This window comes from Onychostoma macrolepis, chromosome 08 (genome assembly GCF_012432095.1).
Source record: "Onychostoma macrolepis isolate SWU-2019 chromosome 08, ASM1243209v1, whole genome shotgun sequence".
Lineage (NCBI taxonomy): Eukaryota > Metazoa > Chordata > Actinopteri > Cypriniformes > Cyprinidae > Onychostoma > Onychostoma macrolepis.
Genome location: NC_081162.1, coordinates 12,932,734 through 12,947,234, shown reverse-complemented (window position 1 = coordinate 12,947,234; position 14,501 = coordinate 12,932,734). Strand labels below are relative to the sequence as shown.

The window sequence follows — 14,501 nt, the reverse complement described above, 5'->3', positions numbered from 1 at the left end:
GAAAACCAGTTCGAAGGGAGCATAGTTTGCATTTTGGGTTAAAAGAATTTCTTAATATGAAATTTGAATGGCATGACAATTAGATTAGACTGTACAGAAATTTATTTCAGAATAAAGTATAACAATAATAATAATTTGCACGGTTTGATGTGATATGAGCTAACCAATCATTAGATTAAATCACCATTGGTAGCGTGATTTATGGTAATGCTTTTTTCTTCAGCTGGTCAGAACAAACGTGGCAGACTGTTACTTGTTCAGATGACAATATCTGGTGAAAATTCTTATTTGGGTCATACATTCCAAGACGTAGGCTAGAATCTGTGATTGCGAAGTACAGTTAACAATCACCTCAAAACATTAGATTCATCCCGCTGTAGCCGTGCTGACTCACAACCCAATGCAAGCAAGATAATTCCGCAAGTAACTGCAATTCCAGGTTTTCAAACAGAGATGGCGACAAAGAGGCAAAACTTACGGACTGCAGCTTTAACAAACATCCCAATATGATTTAATGCAAAACAGTGAACATTAAAAACATTTTACAGGGAAAAAAGTTAACAGAAGGAGGAAAGTAGAACTTGAGAGTCTTGAAACCTATTTTAAATGAAGATAACCATTTTGCCAGGTTCTGGATTGATTTTAAGGTTGATTGAACTGTATCTATATCCTGTATGCCCATACAGTGGTGGTCAAAATGATTAGAACACTAGTATTTTCACCAGATAAAAATGTTCAGTCAGTTATTTTTGTCTTTTGCTGTAGTGTGTCAGTATATCAGTTTACATTTCCAAACATTCATTTTGTCATTAATTGTAATAATCCAGTGAGATTTTTGTTTGCACAAGGAGTCTGACAACAGCCAGTGCACCACACAGAGATCTGATCTCATCATCCAGTCTGTCTGGAATGACATGAAGAAACAGAACAAACTGATACAGACTAAATCCAGAAGAACTGTGGCAACGTCTCCAAGATGCTTCAAGAAACCTACCTGCAAAGCTACAGTACTGTTAAAAGTTTTAGGCACTCGTGTAAAAATGCTGTAAAATGAGGATGATGTCAAAAATAATGTCATAAATAGATTTTCTTTGTCACTTAACTTCTATTAACTAAATTAAATCAACATTTGGTGTGACCATCCTTTGTGTTTTAAGCAAGTTTTGCCCTAGGTGCACTTTCACATAGTTTTTCAGGTAGCTTTGCGGGTAGGTCTAAAAAAATATATATATTTTTTAGCTGGTGAAAATACTATTGTTCTAATTTCTAATAATTTTTTTGGCCACCACTGTATATCATATCATATCATATCATATCATATCACAGAAATACTAGCTTACAGTATATAATTGTCAACAACAACAACAATAATACTAATATACTACTACTACTACTACTAATAATAATAATGGTAATTATTAGTATTATTATTATTAACATTTCTATAGGGATTGTATCAGCTTTTGAGTGTAAAACATCAATAATGATGGCTTTAGAAAATGCACACAATAAAGATTTTTATTTTAAAGATTTTAAAAATACAGATCAGGAATATTAAGCCATTCAAAACAAATCGCACGTTACTGACTCATGTTTTTATGCATTCTGTTTAAATCAATACAAAGTTTAAATCATTGTAATGTAAATAAAATATTTTTTTCTCAGAGAGAAAATGTGTTTTGATTATTTGATATATATGTAGTTGGTTAACTTTACAAATAATATAGTACTACCACCACCATACCTGCTATAATTTGATTATGATAATGATAATGATTACAAGAAAAAAAAACGGTAAAAACAATGGGGAGTGTTTTGTTTTTCTTTTTAAACTAAAAACATCCTTTATACGCATCACTATGTGTTAATCCCTGTGTAATTTGATTACAATTCTGCATTTACATTCTTTTGTTCTTTCTGACTCTTTAATACACTGTCAAGTTTGTTCACACTTGAACCTGAAGCTGAGAAAACCTCTTTATTAAACAACTGATACCACAAGAGCAATTAAAGCTATCAGACTATAGGTTACACCAGCCTTTTCTCCTCCAGACCTCCCAAACATTTGATTAATTTCAACAGGATTTGCCAGTTGCCATGTCCTTGTTTGTCCAACTCTCACCCAGGAAACATTACCTTCTGTCATTACAGCTACAGAGTTGGTGGCAGTCATGCCAATCACCGGTGGGCTTGTGAATGGTGGGAGGTGGACAGGTTTCAACTGACCACCACTGAATACACCGGACTGGACACAGTACAGTATCTGACAGCCATCACTAACAGCAGCAAGATGTTGGCTGAACTGAGGTGGACAGCGAGATTGACCATTTGAGAGAGGGTTGCCAGATTGGCAGCTGAAGAAACCACCAAAAGGCACAGAGGATTTTGTTGCTGTGACATAATCATTGCTCAGACAAACCACCAAACCACTAGACAAAAATTTTTGGACAAAGAAATTTGGAGGACAGCTATAAGATTTGGTAAATGGATTTTGCAAAGATGGTCCATGTAGCCCTCCAAAGAGGTATCCAGAGTTTAAAGAGTTTTTCTGAGTTGAGGAACACCAGTAAGTGTCCACGTTTGCACGATGGACATAGTAAACATTGGCACATTTTTGGTCACAACAAGTAGACATCCATAAGAAACCACATGAACGACAGTTTTTTTGGCACTCATAACGAGTATAACCTCTTTCTACTGTCTCAGAGCGTAACAGGGTGGTGATGTACTGTAAAGGACAAGAATAAACACCAGTAGCTGGGTTTGTTTGTGCTGTTTCATCACAGATAGCATTTCCATCTGATGTTAATGCAGTGCATCGTTGGTAAATGCCTCCAAAGATAAGATTGGTGACTGGACCCTCACAAGATGCATCATCTACATTTGCCTGAAAGTTGAAATTTTTGGAATCTGGATTTACACAACCAGGAATGGAATTTACTTTATAATATTGCTCTGCAGCCTGAGAAACTAACAAAGCTAATTTATTTACAACTGGTACTGGGAGGTCTGGGAATGTTGATGGATTCAGAAAATAGTGAATCGGCAGCCCGGAGCGGTCAATAGCCACCAGATTATTGAGCGTACTCTCTTGCCACTTCTGCAGAGTGATGCCTGGGTAGAATAAAGCCCCTCCTTGGCTCTGAATTAAGGAATATGTGATGTTACCCTGATAACCACTGATTTGAGAGTTTTTTTGCAAAACATTACCGCCAAAATCAAATTTAAGTTTTTCAAAGAAGGAAAGACCTGCTGATGAAGATACAGAAGACAATTGTAACTGATTCTTTGTGACAAAAGACATTTTTAAATACTCCTCTTGCACCAAAGTGGCACCAGCATCAACACTTGTGATGACATGGGTACCATAATCAAGTATGAGTTTCTCTGACAGATATGTTGCTAGACGTGTTTGATTGTTCTTAATAGCATCTGCGATTTCCTCTGCCTGTTGAGCAAAGCGCATGTCAAAAGGGAAGTCGGGATATGCCTTTACTGTATATAGATGGTTACGGACCTAGAAACAAAAATAAAGCAAAAAAGACAGATAAACTTTATAAAAAATGGTCTATTTTAAAGTAGGGCAAACATACACACGTTTACACATCAAATATGTGATCCTGTCTGTGAAATCCAGGCTAAAGTCTCAAAATCTAATTATGGGATAACAAGCATTAAAGTTTGACTTCAACTATTAATTTCAGTATGATTTCAAGCTTTGACATCAGTATTCATGGAGTCAATATTAAAGATATCAGGGTTACATTTTCACAGAATGTTCCTCACCTTATGAATGATGATTTTATGTAGAAAACAGTAAATCACAAAAAATTACTTTAACTGGGTTTTCACGGCCAGGGTCACATATATTTTGTGTAGGATTAGGTATTGTTTGAATTTGATCAATTCCAATTCTGATTCTGATTCCGCTTATCGATTGCGATTTTTACAGATACCCTGTTTCGATTCCAATGTGGTTAAAAAAAAATCAAACATTTAGATATCAAACATATTTATGCTGTGTCTCTTTTTGCAAAACATTTAATTGCTGCTGAATACCATGAACAAAAATCAGCCGGCTACATAAAAACTGGACTGGATTAAGAGATTTCTATGTGCAAAATAGAGTTGCATGATTCTGGATGAATTTTTTTCAAAAGATGAAAAAGATGAAACTTTTTTTCTTTTTTTTTCTTTTTTTTTTTTTATGGAGGTTGTAGTTCTCTCACAATTCTAATTATTAAAAATATTAGACAACTAAACAAAATCTCATGGAATTTTGAATGGAATGATTCAATGACTCACTCAAGATTTACTTGTTTCATTGGATGAATCAGTGATTTTGAATGAATCGCTTGAATGAATGATTTAAAGACAAATACATTTTTAACAGCCCCTATCTCCACCTAAAAATAAAAGATGTGCACACAGGAATTGATAGGTGGAATTGAAATTGTAATTTTACAACAAGACCTTAAGTATCCAATTCTAGAATTGGAATTGATTTTCAATTCCCAACCCTAATTTTGTGGCCTAAAAAAATTGTATATAAATGCTGAAGTTAAATCATAATGAAAAAGTTTAGGTCTTCTGGATTAATCTTTTCTGTACATTCATAACAAAAAGACTGAGAAAATATTATGTAACATTGGATATTATTATCATTATTATTATCTTAGTAAAAATAGTACATATTAGACTCATCAAAATTTTTTGTAATGACTTTCTGTAATTTAAACTGTTTAAAATTCCAGACTGCTGTTTCATGTAAATGTTGTTAGACTGTTGTTTTGACTTACTTGAACTCGTGCTGTTGCAGAACTCTCCTTCACTTGGTGAGTTTTAATACGCTGATTTTCTTTGGAGAATTTCCCATTGAGCACCAGAAGAAAGGACACATCTGCATTAATAGAGCTTGAAGTGGAGCTTGTCTGTTCCATCCATGACATGATGATCTCAGAGTTTGTTTCCACTCCGCTCACTTTCTGTGGAATGACAAAGATTTCATCTGGAATGAGATAGACACCGTCTTCTGTGGTCTGACACTGAGAATAACTCAGATTCATCACCCGGCCCATGTCTATGTTGCGCAGGTTATCCCAGCCTCCTCCTGGTAGAACCTCCAGCGCTGGTAAAGATGAGTTTTTATGACACTCATTGAGTCCATTACTGGGATGAATGAGTGGATAAAGGTTGCAGATGTTGATACAGCAGTAGAGCATCAGCAGACACAACGTTCTTGACTCCATGATCGTCTGGTGTGCTGAGTAAAAATGCATTTCTCTCTCAGAATTGCATGTCTTATGTATTGTCAAGTCAGGGTTTGTGGTTTCACTGAACCAATAGGCACTCATGTTTTATTGAATGATCTGTTTTAGAATCTGAAACAACAAAAGATCTTATCATATTACTTTCAATTTGTCACACACAGATGACCGAAAGCAAAACTATTTTCTAATCTTTTGTTGTTTAACACACCGAAAGATATAACCTCAATGTAATATCCATATATGTCTGCTTCAATTTAAAATGGTTGCTCATCCCTGAACACTGACTAAATTACAAAAATCAATTTAAATACAAATACAAATACTAAAAGTGCTGTTGTTACAACCTACCACACTATTGGGGAGAGTTGTACACTCTAAAAAAAAAGATAGTTCTTTAAAGGTTCTTTACTTGTAGTAACGGTTATATTTAGAACCATAGCATCCTGAAGAACCCTTTTATGCTGAAATGGTTCTTTGTGTTATAGTTTAGGGTTCTGTATTCCCGCCCTTTTTTTTTTCAAATCTGTAACTGTCAAAGCACCTCATTACTGATTTTCTGGAGTTCAGTGATACAACTACACAGACTGTCAACACACTCTCAACAGGTAAATGATTTCATGCTTAAATTTAAATACAAATTTTAACTGGTTTCCAAACAAACATGTTCTTTTCTCTTTTTAGTTTTTTGGTCGCATGTAAGTGTGAGCAGCTCTTTTAAGCTGAGGATACTTCTCTCCTCTTCTCCACTAAGTAAGTAACAGAGATATTGAATTTATAATCCATACTGTTAGAATTTTTTTAATTATTACTTGGTTTTATAAAGCTATCCCATGACTTTATATCATTGTTTTTCTTTTAAGATTGTGAAGGGCTCACATATACTGTCCATTTTTGCAACTTTTGGCCTTCGTGAACATAATTTTTTTTACATAAACAAATGGACACACTGTAATTCTAAACTCAGTTGTGTATTTCAGATGCATCACATCCCACAACCTCATCATCTGCAGATAAACTGTCACTCAGTCACACCATAATGATGGACTTAAAGGCATATGAATGTATTTCACTGGAATTTTGGAAATCTATTTTTTGTTATTTTGTTTTACTTCTTTGTGTATTTATTAATGTTCATTGTCAATTGTCATTTTTTAATGTATTCAGCTAATGACTGTTGTTAATAGCACTGACATTTTTGCTACAATATTACATGTCAATAAAAAAGTACCCAAGGCTCAATATTGCTTTTCTGGAGCTCATCCATTCAGCTACACAGACTGTCAACACATTCATCAGGTAAATAATTTCTTTCTTAAAATGTCTATAATTTAACTTTCAAATTGTAACTGGTTTTGTTAAACTAGGGGGAGTTTTTAAAACTTCTTTTCTCAAAATGATTTTAAAGTCTACCTAAGAAAAACACAAAAGTTCTTTTCATAGTTCACAATAATGTTGACAATCCTTCAAAAAGACATACAAACTCACGTTATAGCATTTGAGGTCAAATGTAAATCAGTGTTATCTGATCATATTAATCCTATTCATCATGACATTTTTTTATTTGAAGTCTTCTCCTTTTGTGTGTTGTTTGTTCACCTGGGTGAAATTAAAACCATCATCTGTTTTTCAGTTTATGTCCTATCCATTTGTGTATTGCTTGTTATGGTAGAATGCTAAAGTTTTCATTTTTCTAGTTTCCATCTAACCTCAGGATCATCCATGAAGTGGGAAAAATCCATATATAACTTCAGGATTGTCATGCAAGCTGATCATCCATTTTGAGTATGCTTCAGCTGGGCTTTAGTGTAAAACAACATCTGGAAAGTATTTCTCACCTCTATCTTGTGTCATGAAGCCCTGGTAGAATCCCATATTTAAGACTATTTGTTACAAAAAGAGGCATTAGCTGTAAGGAACCTCAAACTCCGGCACCTTGATATCAACTTGACATCAAATATTAGTCAAGACTTGATCAAGATGTTGTAAAATAATTTTAAATTCAGTTTGGATGGCAATTTCTTTCAGTGGTAATTTGGTGAAAATAGGAAATTTATCCCACACTGAAATTGGTTTACTGTATGTGTAGGCAAATATGTTTGATGTTCAGTTTACATCATATTTTTGACATCAGTGCATAGTTGACCTGTTTTCTGATGTGAATTTGATGTCTTTCAACATCAATTGCCCACTGGGAAGTCATCTTTAACTCAAAATTCAGGCATTTCTTGATATCGGTCTCTGAGAAGCCCTTCAGGGTTGCAAGACCAGTTCCAATAAGCCGTGACCAGCCTCCTCCCCGATGGACTTGACGTATGTAGTGAGTGCCATAAGTATCTATGGTCCTTCAGTACAGAGGTTTTGTTTCTTCATCATATTGTGGCAATCCTTCAAAAAGACCTACCAACTCATGTTACAGCATTTGAGGTCTAACTTAAATCAATGTTATTTGATAATGTTAATCCTATTCATCATGCCATTTTTCCTTTTGTGTGCTGTTTGTTCACCTGGGTAAACTTAAAACCATTCATTGTCTATTTTTTTTAGTTTATGTTCTGTCCTTTTGTGTATTGTTTGTTCATCTTTTAATTATTCCATTCATTTAAAGTTATGGTAGAATGCTAAAGTTTTCATTTTTCTAGTTTCTCTCTTTGTTACTGAAAGATAAAACTATATGTACGTGTCCAACCTCTGTTTCTTTTGGGATATCTGTTTGGACAATATTGCACAGCCTCTATGATGTACTTAGGCTTGCTTTTGCAAAACACAGCCCTGGTCTGGGGGAAAAAAAACAACAAAATGAAAGGCCGCCATTTTCCATTTGTATTTCTGACAGATTTTTATTTATTTTTTTTTTGTTATTTAATAACTGTGTGTTCCCTGGGAAATGAACCAGTGACCTTGGCATGATAAACACAGCACAGAATTTCATGTCTTATGTATTGAAAAGCCATTGTGCGCGGTCTTCATTGAACCAGTAGACAGTTTTTGAGTTAATGAATGATCTCTTACAGAACATGAAAAGATCTTAAACTTTTCACTTTGCAATACACAACCACAAACACGCACAGGAATCAGACCACCGAAACCAAAACTATTGTCTGCAGTAGCAGAACAAATGTAGTAACAATCTTCTGAAATCTATTAGTCTTGAGAAAAAAAAAAAAAACACCAACAGCTAAAACCTCTGCAGTCATTTTCTTTTTTCCACAAGAGATATCAAAATATGAAGTTAATTTGAACACTATACTTACTGGAATTATACTGTATTACAAAAAATAATAAAGAAAATGTGATTTTTTTTATTTGTGTTATTTTTTTCTATACATCTCTGTTTATGATATGACGTCTCACCTTTAACTATAAATATTCTTAATATTCTTTTCGTATCATTTGTTCTATACAAATACAAGGTCTTATGGTTTTGGGGAATATCTGCTACACCTGGGTCCAATCAGATGAGCATCACAAGAAACGTTGTAGGTGAAATACAGGATGCCTCTCTTTAATTTACAGCTGTGTGAATGAGTTCCACGTTCAGGGCTGACCACACATCTCCCCACCATGTCATTATAAATGACATCACTGTCCCAAACCTCAAATATGAGTTCATGACCAAACTCAATTGATCCAAAATCATAGCTGATGTTCCATTCAGGATCATTATTGTCCATCACCACCTCAGTCTCCTCATACATGAGGTTGTACCAAACTTTCACATAACCATCAGTACGTGTGAAGAGATCTGCTTTCAGGCCTGCGGCTCTCTGTACCAACACTCCTAACTTGCCACGGCCGGCTCGCATAGGACAGCAGTTGTGGTCCAGATTTGGTGTTTGTGAGCATCCTTGATTCTCCTTGTGATTTACAGAAAGCATGTTCTCTTCAATATACTCAGTTACTGCTCTTTTTAGATTGGCACTAACCTCAGGATCAGCCACCAGATGATGAAGAGGGAAAATTGCATATGATATAACATCAGGATTGTCATGCAAGCTCATCATCCAGTTTGAGTATGCTTCAGCTGGGCTTTGGTTTAAAACTAGGTCTGGAAAGTATTTCTCACCTCCCAGCACCTCTATCTTGTGTGTCATGAAGCCCTGGTAGAATCCCATGCTCATGTTATCTTTAAGGATTTGAGAGCATTTTTTGGAAAGCGAGGCATTAGCTGGAAGGAACCCCAAAGTCATCTTTAACTCAATGTTCAGACAGTTCTTGATATCAGTTTCTGAGAAGCCCTTCAGGGTTGCAAGACAAGTTCGAAAAGCTGTGACCCGCCTCACTCGCCCTCCCAGATGGACTTGACGTATGTAGTGAGTGCCGTAAGTATCTATAGTTCTGCGGTACAGGGGTTTTGTTTTGACATCATATTGTGTCGGAAGTCGCTGGAGGTGTTTTGAGAATTCAGTGCTGAGCTCTGGGTGGTCTGTAACTCTGTAACTGCAAATGAACAACAACAAGTCATCTGTCAGTAGATTTTGGCTGTGGTTTCTAAATAAAACTGTACTTTGCCTGAAGTTTTCTTTTTCAGTGTTTTAGACAGTAATTTGGTCAATGAGGTGATAAGAAACTACTTGTTAAGCATGCTCTGGGTGATTTGGCTGACTTTTCAAGTGACTTAGGTCTAAATTGTTTGGTCAGATGAGGAATAGATGCTAATCTAAGCATCTTTGAGATAATGTCTCTTACTCATAATACGCAATCCCGAGTCTCACAAGTAAAAAATGCACTAAATAACAATATTAAATTAACAAGCTACTTGCACTGCTGCTTCCTTTAAACTACATTAGGATCTTATGAGCCTTCAAATATGTTACTGTCTCTGAACAGCCAACAAGAATTAACTTGAAATGCACGTAAATTTATAACTTTTTTATAATATCAAGCTGGTATTCTCAAGTCCCTTTCTCATTAACTACAAGAAAATTAAGTAGCCTATTGTAAACTGCAATTGAGCATCTGTTTTGTGTATCTCTTTGGATTCAACATGTAGGCCTATGAATTAACATCAACATTGTTAACATCAATTGCTTGTAGTTGCCACCTGCTCTGATATTTTTGTCTACACTATGTAGTTTTCTAGTTTCTCTAGCGGCTAAAAAAAGAAACTGCATGCATCTTGCGGAATAACTTTGTTTTGGTTGTGCTTTGGCTCTGCTTGTCTGTGCGGATGAATGATTAGAGATGCACACCATCTTATTAGAGTTTTAGTTTTTTTTTAATGATGCCCCAAAGGCCTGCCTTTTTTAATGATCCATGGTCCAAACAATTATTGTGTGTGACACAAAACGTTTAGCTTAATGAGTCCTGTCTGCAGATATGACGTGATACTTGCCGATGAATGACGTATGCATGCAAAATCCGCCCCGCCAGCTCTAAAACAGTGTATTTGGTTAAAGACATGGTTTAGAATATGGATTTTTGCAGTTTTTATACCTTTTTAATACCTTTTTTACCAGAAGGTATTAGCCTTAACAGACTAATTTATATGTTATTTAGGAATTCTTAGATTTCAATTTGCCCACCGTAGATGAGATATGAGACCGCTAAATAAATGCAAATCATCTAACAATATTGTATGCATGTTCAGAGATACTGAGAAAGGGTCAGACTCTAATCATTCTGTGGAGAAGTTAAAAAGTCATTACAAATACAATGCAAAAAGAGTCATAAACTCATATGGACTTACCTGTAATATGTGCAACTGAGCTCATGGAGGGCAAATGTTGCCTTATCCATTGCATTTTGAGATTGGGCAAATTTAGCAATATCTGAACGGCTCCCTCCAAAAATTGCCTTTCCTATGTCATCCAGGCTAAGGTCCATTTCCCAGTTGTTATTGATGAGTGATGTTGAACTCTTCATTAGGGAGTCAACCGAATGATGAAGAGCACTAGAAAGCTGTTTGCTGCAGCGGCTGAAGGGACGCCAGTCCAGCACAGCTGAGGGAAGTTTCTGCATCTGCCCTCCCTGAAAGCGGTTCTTGCAGACTGTACAAGTTCCATTATCCATGTGTGACTTCACATTAATCAAAAATGCACCTTTACGGCGCATCCTGACAACATCAAAGCCTTCGCCCACCAGGTTGTAACCAGGCACAAAAGGGGCTTTCTCACATTCTACCTGAGAGCCTGTGTAGCAAGCTGAAACCCTGTGCCAGTGTGTCAAGATCAGAGAAATGCAGAAAAACACGTGGAAAACACAGTGATTTGTCTCCATGATGATGTCTAAAGAGAAAATGCAGAGGGTTCAATTGCTAATATTTCATTATTTCTAAGATGGAAAAAATATACATGCAAAGTTTAAATAATCATAGTAATGTAAGAATATTATTGTAATAATTGCATAATCAAAGTCCAGAATGCAGTTTAGTTTGTATTATTTATGGAATTGAAATCTGCTAAAATATCTTAGGCCTATCTGTTAAAAAAAAAAACATCAGCTCACCATTTCAGTTTTACCTACCAAGAGTAGCTTTCATGCAGCAGTCTGTTCCAGCTGTGTTATACCACCATATTGACCTACTTCAGAAAAATCCTTTTCTCTGTTCTTCTTTCCAAATTACAGTTTCGTCACGAAATGTTTTTGCTGTGGAGTCACTTTCTGGAATGCTAATGCTAAAAAGGAGCACTGTGAAGACTGAGTCTGTGGCATTTGTCGAAGGGAGTGTCTTCCTGTCAGCCCTTTTCTTCTGTGCTGGACAGATTTCATCCGCTGACTGGTTTTGTTTAGAATTTTTTTTTTTTTTTTGTGAATACCAGCTGTGCAGTGGGGGAGGGTTCTCATGAGACTGTGAGGGAATTGAAGATGAAGTGCAAGGTCAAGATTAATCAAACAGGACATGTGGATGACAAAATGTACCATATTCCTTTTTACTTGCAGTTGCATGTAAGACAATGGATATTATGAAATGAAAATCATAGGGCTACTCATTAGCACATTGCATGGGAAAGTACCGGTCAGAAGATTTTGGATATATGGAAACATACTAATGTCATGTTTTTATTTATTTATTTAAATAAATACAATTATTTATTTAGTATATAAATTTTATGGAGGAAAATGGCAGATTTAACATTAAAAAAAAAAAAAAAAAAAAATTACGATTAATTAAATTTATTTTAATGTCAAACAGAAAGGTATTGGATGGGATTTTTCAGTCAGTGCGGTTACATCATTATGTCTGTAGGTGTCATCAATGGATTTTTTTGTTTATTATGAGTATGTCAACGAATCAATTTGTTAAAAAGATTTTCATTGAGGAACGGATTTAGAATGTTGCACAAAGAGTCGAAGATGCTCGACGGTCGACTGTTTCCGTTAGCGCAAAAAAAGACAAAGTAGCCGTCATTTTTCTGTAAAATGTAAGTTCCCTTTCGAAGTGTCTCCCGACGTTATGTACAGCTTTTGCTGACGCATTTGGGAAACACCTTTCTCCTTAGAATACTGAAGCCTGATTCGCTTAATGTCGTTGCTCTCCAGGGGTGGCCTGGGAGGATTTAACCTTCTGGCACCCCTCAGGAACCTGAAGATGAGATTGTGCTTTCCCAGGGACTGGCCGTCTACTGCAACGTGATGTGCTGCAAAAGCAGCCACATACGCTTTCAAGGTGGAGGGTGACATCCTACGCTCCAACCTTTCCTGCAGGGAAGAAAGCACTACTCCAATCGTACATCTTCAGGGTCTTCTCAGCGAGAAGAACACCAGATCGTGAACAGACTCAACTCCAAGGCAAGAGCTTGCCTCGTGGAGAGGGCTCTGGCCTGAGTGAAGTGTCTTCCACCGCCGGTGGACAAAAACACCACACAGGAGGTTCCAAGATCTGGAAACGGGTGCCACATGGTGCCGGGCCCCTGAAAATGGAGGTCTTTCCTCAGAGGGATGCGCCATGAGGGGCTGTCACAAGGAGCATGAGTTCCGAAACCCAGGTCCGGGTGGGCCAACGGCACAACCGGCAGGACCTGTTCCTCATCCTCGCTGACCTTGCACAGTGTTTGTGCGAGAAGGCTCACTGGGGGAAGTGCAAACTTGCATAAAACCCAAGGCCAGCTGTCCGCCAGTGCATCCATGCCGAGAGCCTTGGTCAAGGAGTCATACAACTGGCCGTGGGAGGACTCGTGGGAGCCAACCGGGTTTACCTGAGCATCCCCGAATCAACTCCAGAACAGCCGGATCGTCTCGGGATGGAGTCACCATTGTCTGGGGAACATGAGTTGTCGTGAGAGCACATCGGCTGCACGATTAAGCTCCCCCAGGATGTGGACGGTGCGCAGCAACTTGCGCTGCGTCTGACTCCGGAGGAGTAGATGGTGGGCGGCTGGACCGCTGCAAGACTAGTAGCACTGCCAACAACTCGAGGCAGTTGATGTGCCAAAGCAGGCAAGGCCCTGTCCAGAACCCCGAGACTGCCTGCCTGTTGCATGTAGCGCACCAGCCCGCACTGGAGGCATCCATTGTGGCAACGACATGCCGAGACACTTGTTCTAAAGGTACTTCGACCCGTAGAAGGACAAGGTCCATCCAGGGGCTGAATGAGCGGCAACGCGTTGGTGTGACGGTCATGCGAACTGTACCGTGGCGACAAGCCCATCTCGGTACTTGGGAGTGTAACCTGTGCTGAAGTGGTCCCATATGAAGCAATCTGAGCGGCAAGACTGCGGCCACGGGTGCCATATGCCCCAGGAGCCTCTGAAAGTGTTTCAGTGGTACCACCATGCTGCCTCTGAAGGAACTTAGGCAGGTCAGCATGGACTGGGCACACTCGCTGGTGAGACGCGCCACCACACTCACCGAGTCTAACTCCATACTGAGAAAAGAGTTTCACTGCACGGGGGAGAGCTTGCTCTTTTCCCAGTTGACCCGAAGCCCCAACTGGCTGAGGTGCCGGAGCACCAGGTCCCTGTGATAGCACAACTGTTCTCGCGCGTGGGCCATGCTCGAGACAGTTGAGGATCCTAATGCCCACTTCCCGTAACGGGCCAAGGGTGCCCTCCGTGACTTAGAGCCCGAAGGGGAGGACCCCGTTCTGCCATGCCCGGCCCTCGAACTCAACACGTAGGAATGGCCTGTGTCGAGGGCGAACCGAGATATGAAAGTAAGCGTCCTTCAGGTCAACCGCTGCAAACTAATCCTGGGGTTGGATGCATCTGATGATGCGCTTCTGCGTCAACATCTTGAATGGGAGCTTGAGAAGGGCTGATTCGAGATTTGCAGATCCAGGATTGACCGAAGGCC

General features: G+C 38.1%; 2 protein-coding genes across 3 annotated transcripts; both read right to left on the bottom strand.

The window, feature by feature from the left end:
- Nucleotides 1-1,753: 1,753 nt before the first annotated feature.
- LOC131545204 (macrophage-expressed gene 1 protein-like) lies at nucleotides 1,754-5,249 on the bottom strand. The gene is made up of 2 exons (XM_058783791.1): nucleotides 4,800-5,249; nucleotides 1,754-3,517 (listed from the first exon to the last, which is right to left on the bottom strand). The coding sequence occupies exons 1-2, from the start codon at nucleotides 5,247-5,249 to the stop codon at nucleotides 1,982-1,984; spliced, it is 1,986 nt and encodes a 661-aa protein (XP_058639774.1). The 3' UTR covers nucleotides 1,754-1,981.
- A 2,850-nt stretch (nucleotides 5,250-8,099) lies between these two features.
- Nucleotides 8,100-12,253, bottom strand: LOC131545205 (perforin-1-like). Of its 2 annotated transcripts, none has more exons than XM_058783794.1 (3): nucleotides 11,715-12,253; nucleotides 10,957-11,494; nucleotides 8,100-9,707 (listed from the first exon to the last, which is right to left on the bottom strand). In XM_058783794.1, the coding sequence occupies exons 2-3, from the start codon at nucleotides 11,484-11,486 to the stop codon at nucleotides 8,684-8,686; spliced, it is 1,554 nt and encodes a 517-aa protein (XP_058639777.1). In that variant the 5' UTR covers nucleotides 11,487-11,494; nucleotides 11,715-12,253; the 3' UTR covers nucleotides 8,100-8,683. The 2 variants fall into 2 exon arrangements, with proteins under 2 accessions (XP_058639777.1, XP_058639776.1); XM_058783793.1 differs by having other exon boundaries at nucleotides 11,733-12,247.
- Nucleotides 12,254-14,501: the final 2,248 nt, after the last annotated feature.

Excerpts from the sequence above, each read along its gene's own strand:
- LOC131545205 (XM_058783793.1), bottom strand. Across the intron at positions 9,708-10,956 it reads CTCAGTTGCACATATTACAG|TTACAGAGTTACAGACCACC; the intron begins GTAAGTCCATAT and ends GTTCATTTGCAG.
- LOC131545204 (XM_058783791.1), bottom strand. The coding sequence starts at position 5,249 with ATGGAGTCAAGAACGTTGTGTCTGCTGATGCTCTACTGCTGTATCAAC. Across the intron at positions 3,518-4,799 it reads CTGCAACAGCACGAGTTCAA|GTCCGTAACCATCTATATAC; the intron begins GTAAGTCAAAAC and ends TTTTGTTTCTAG.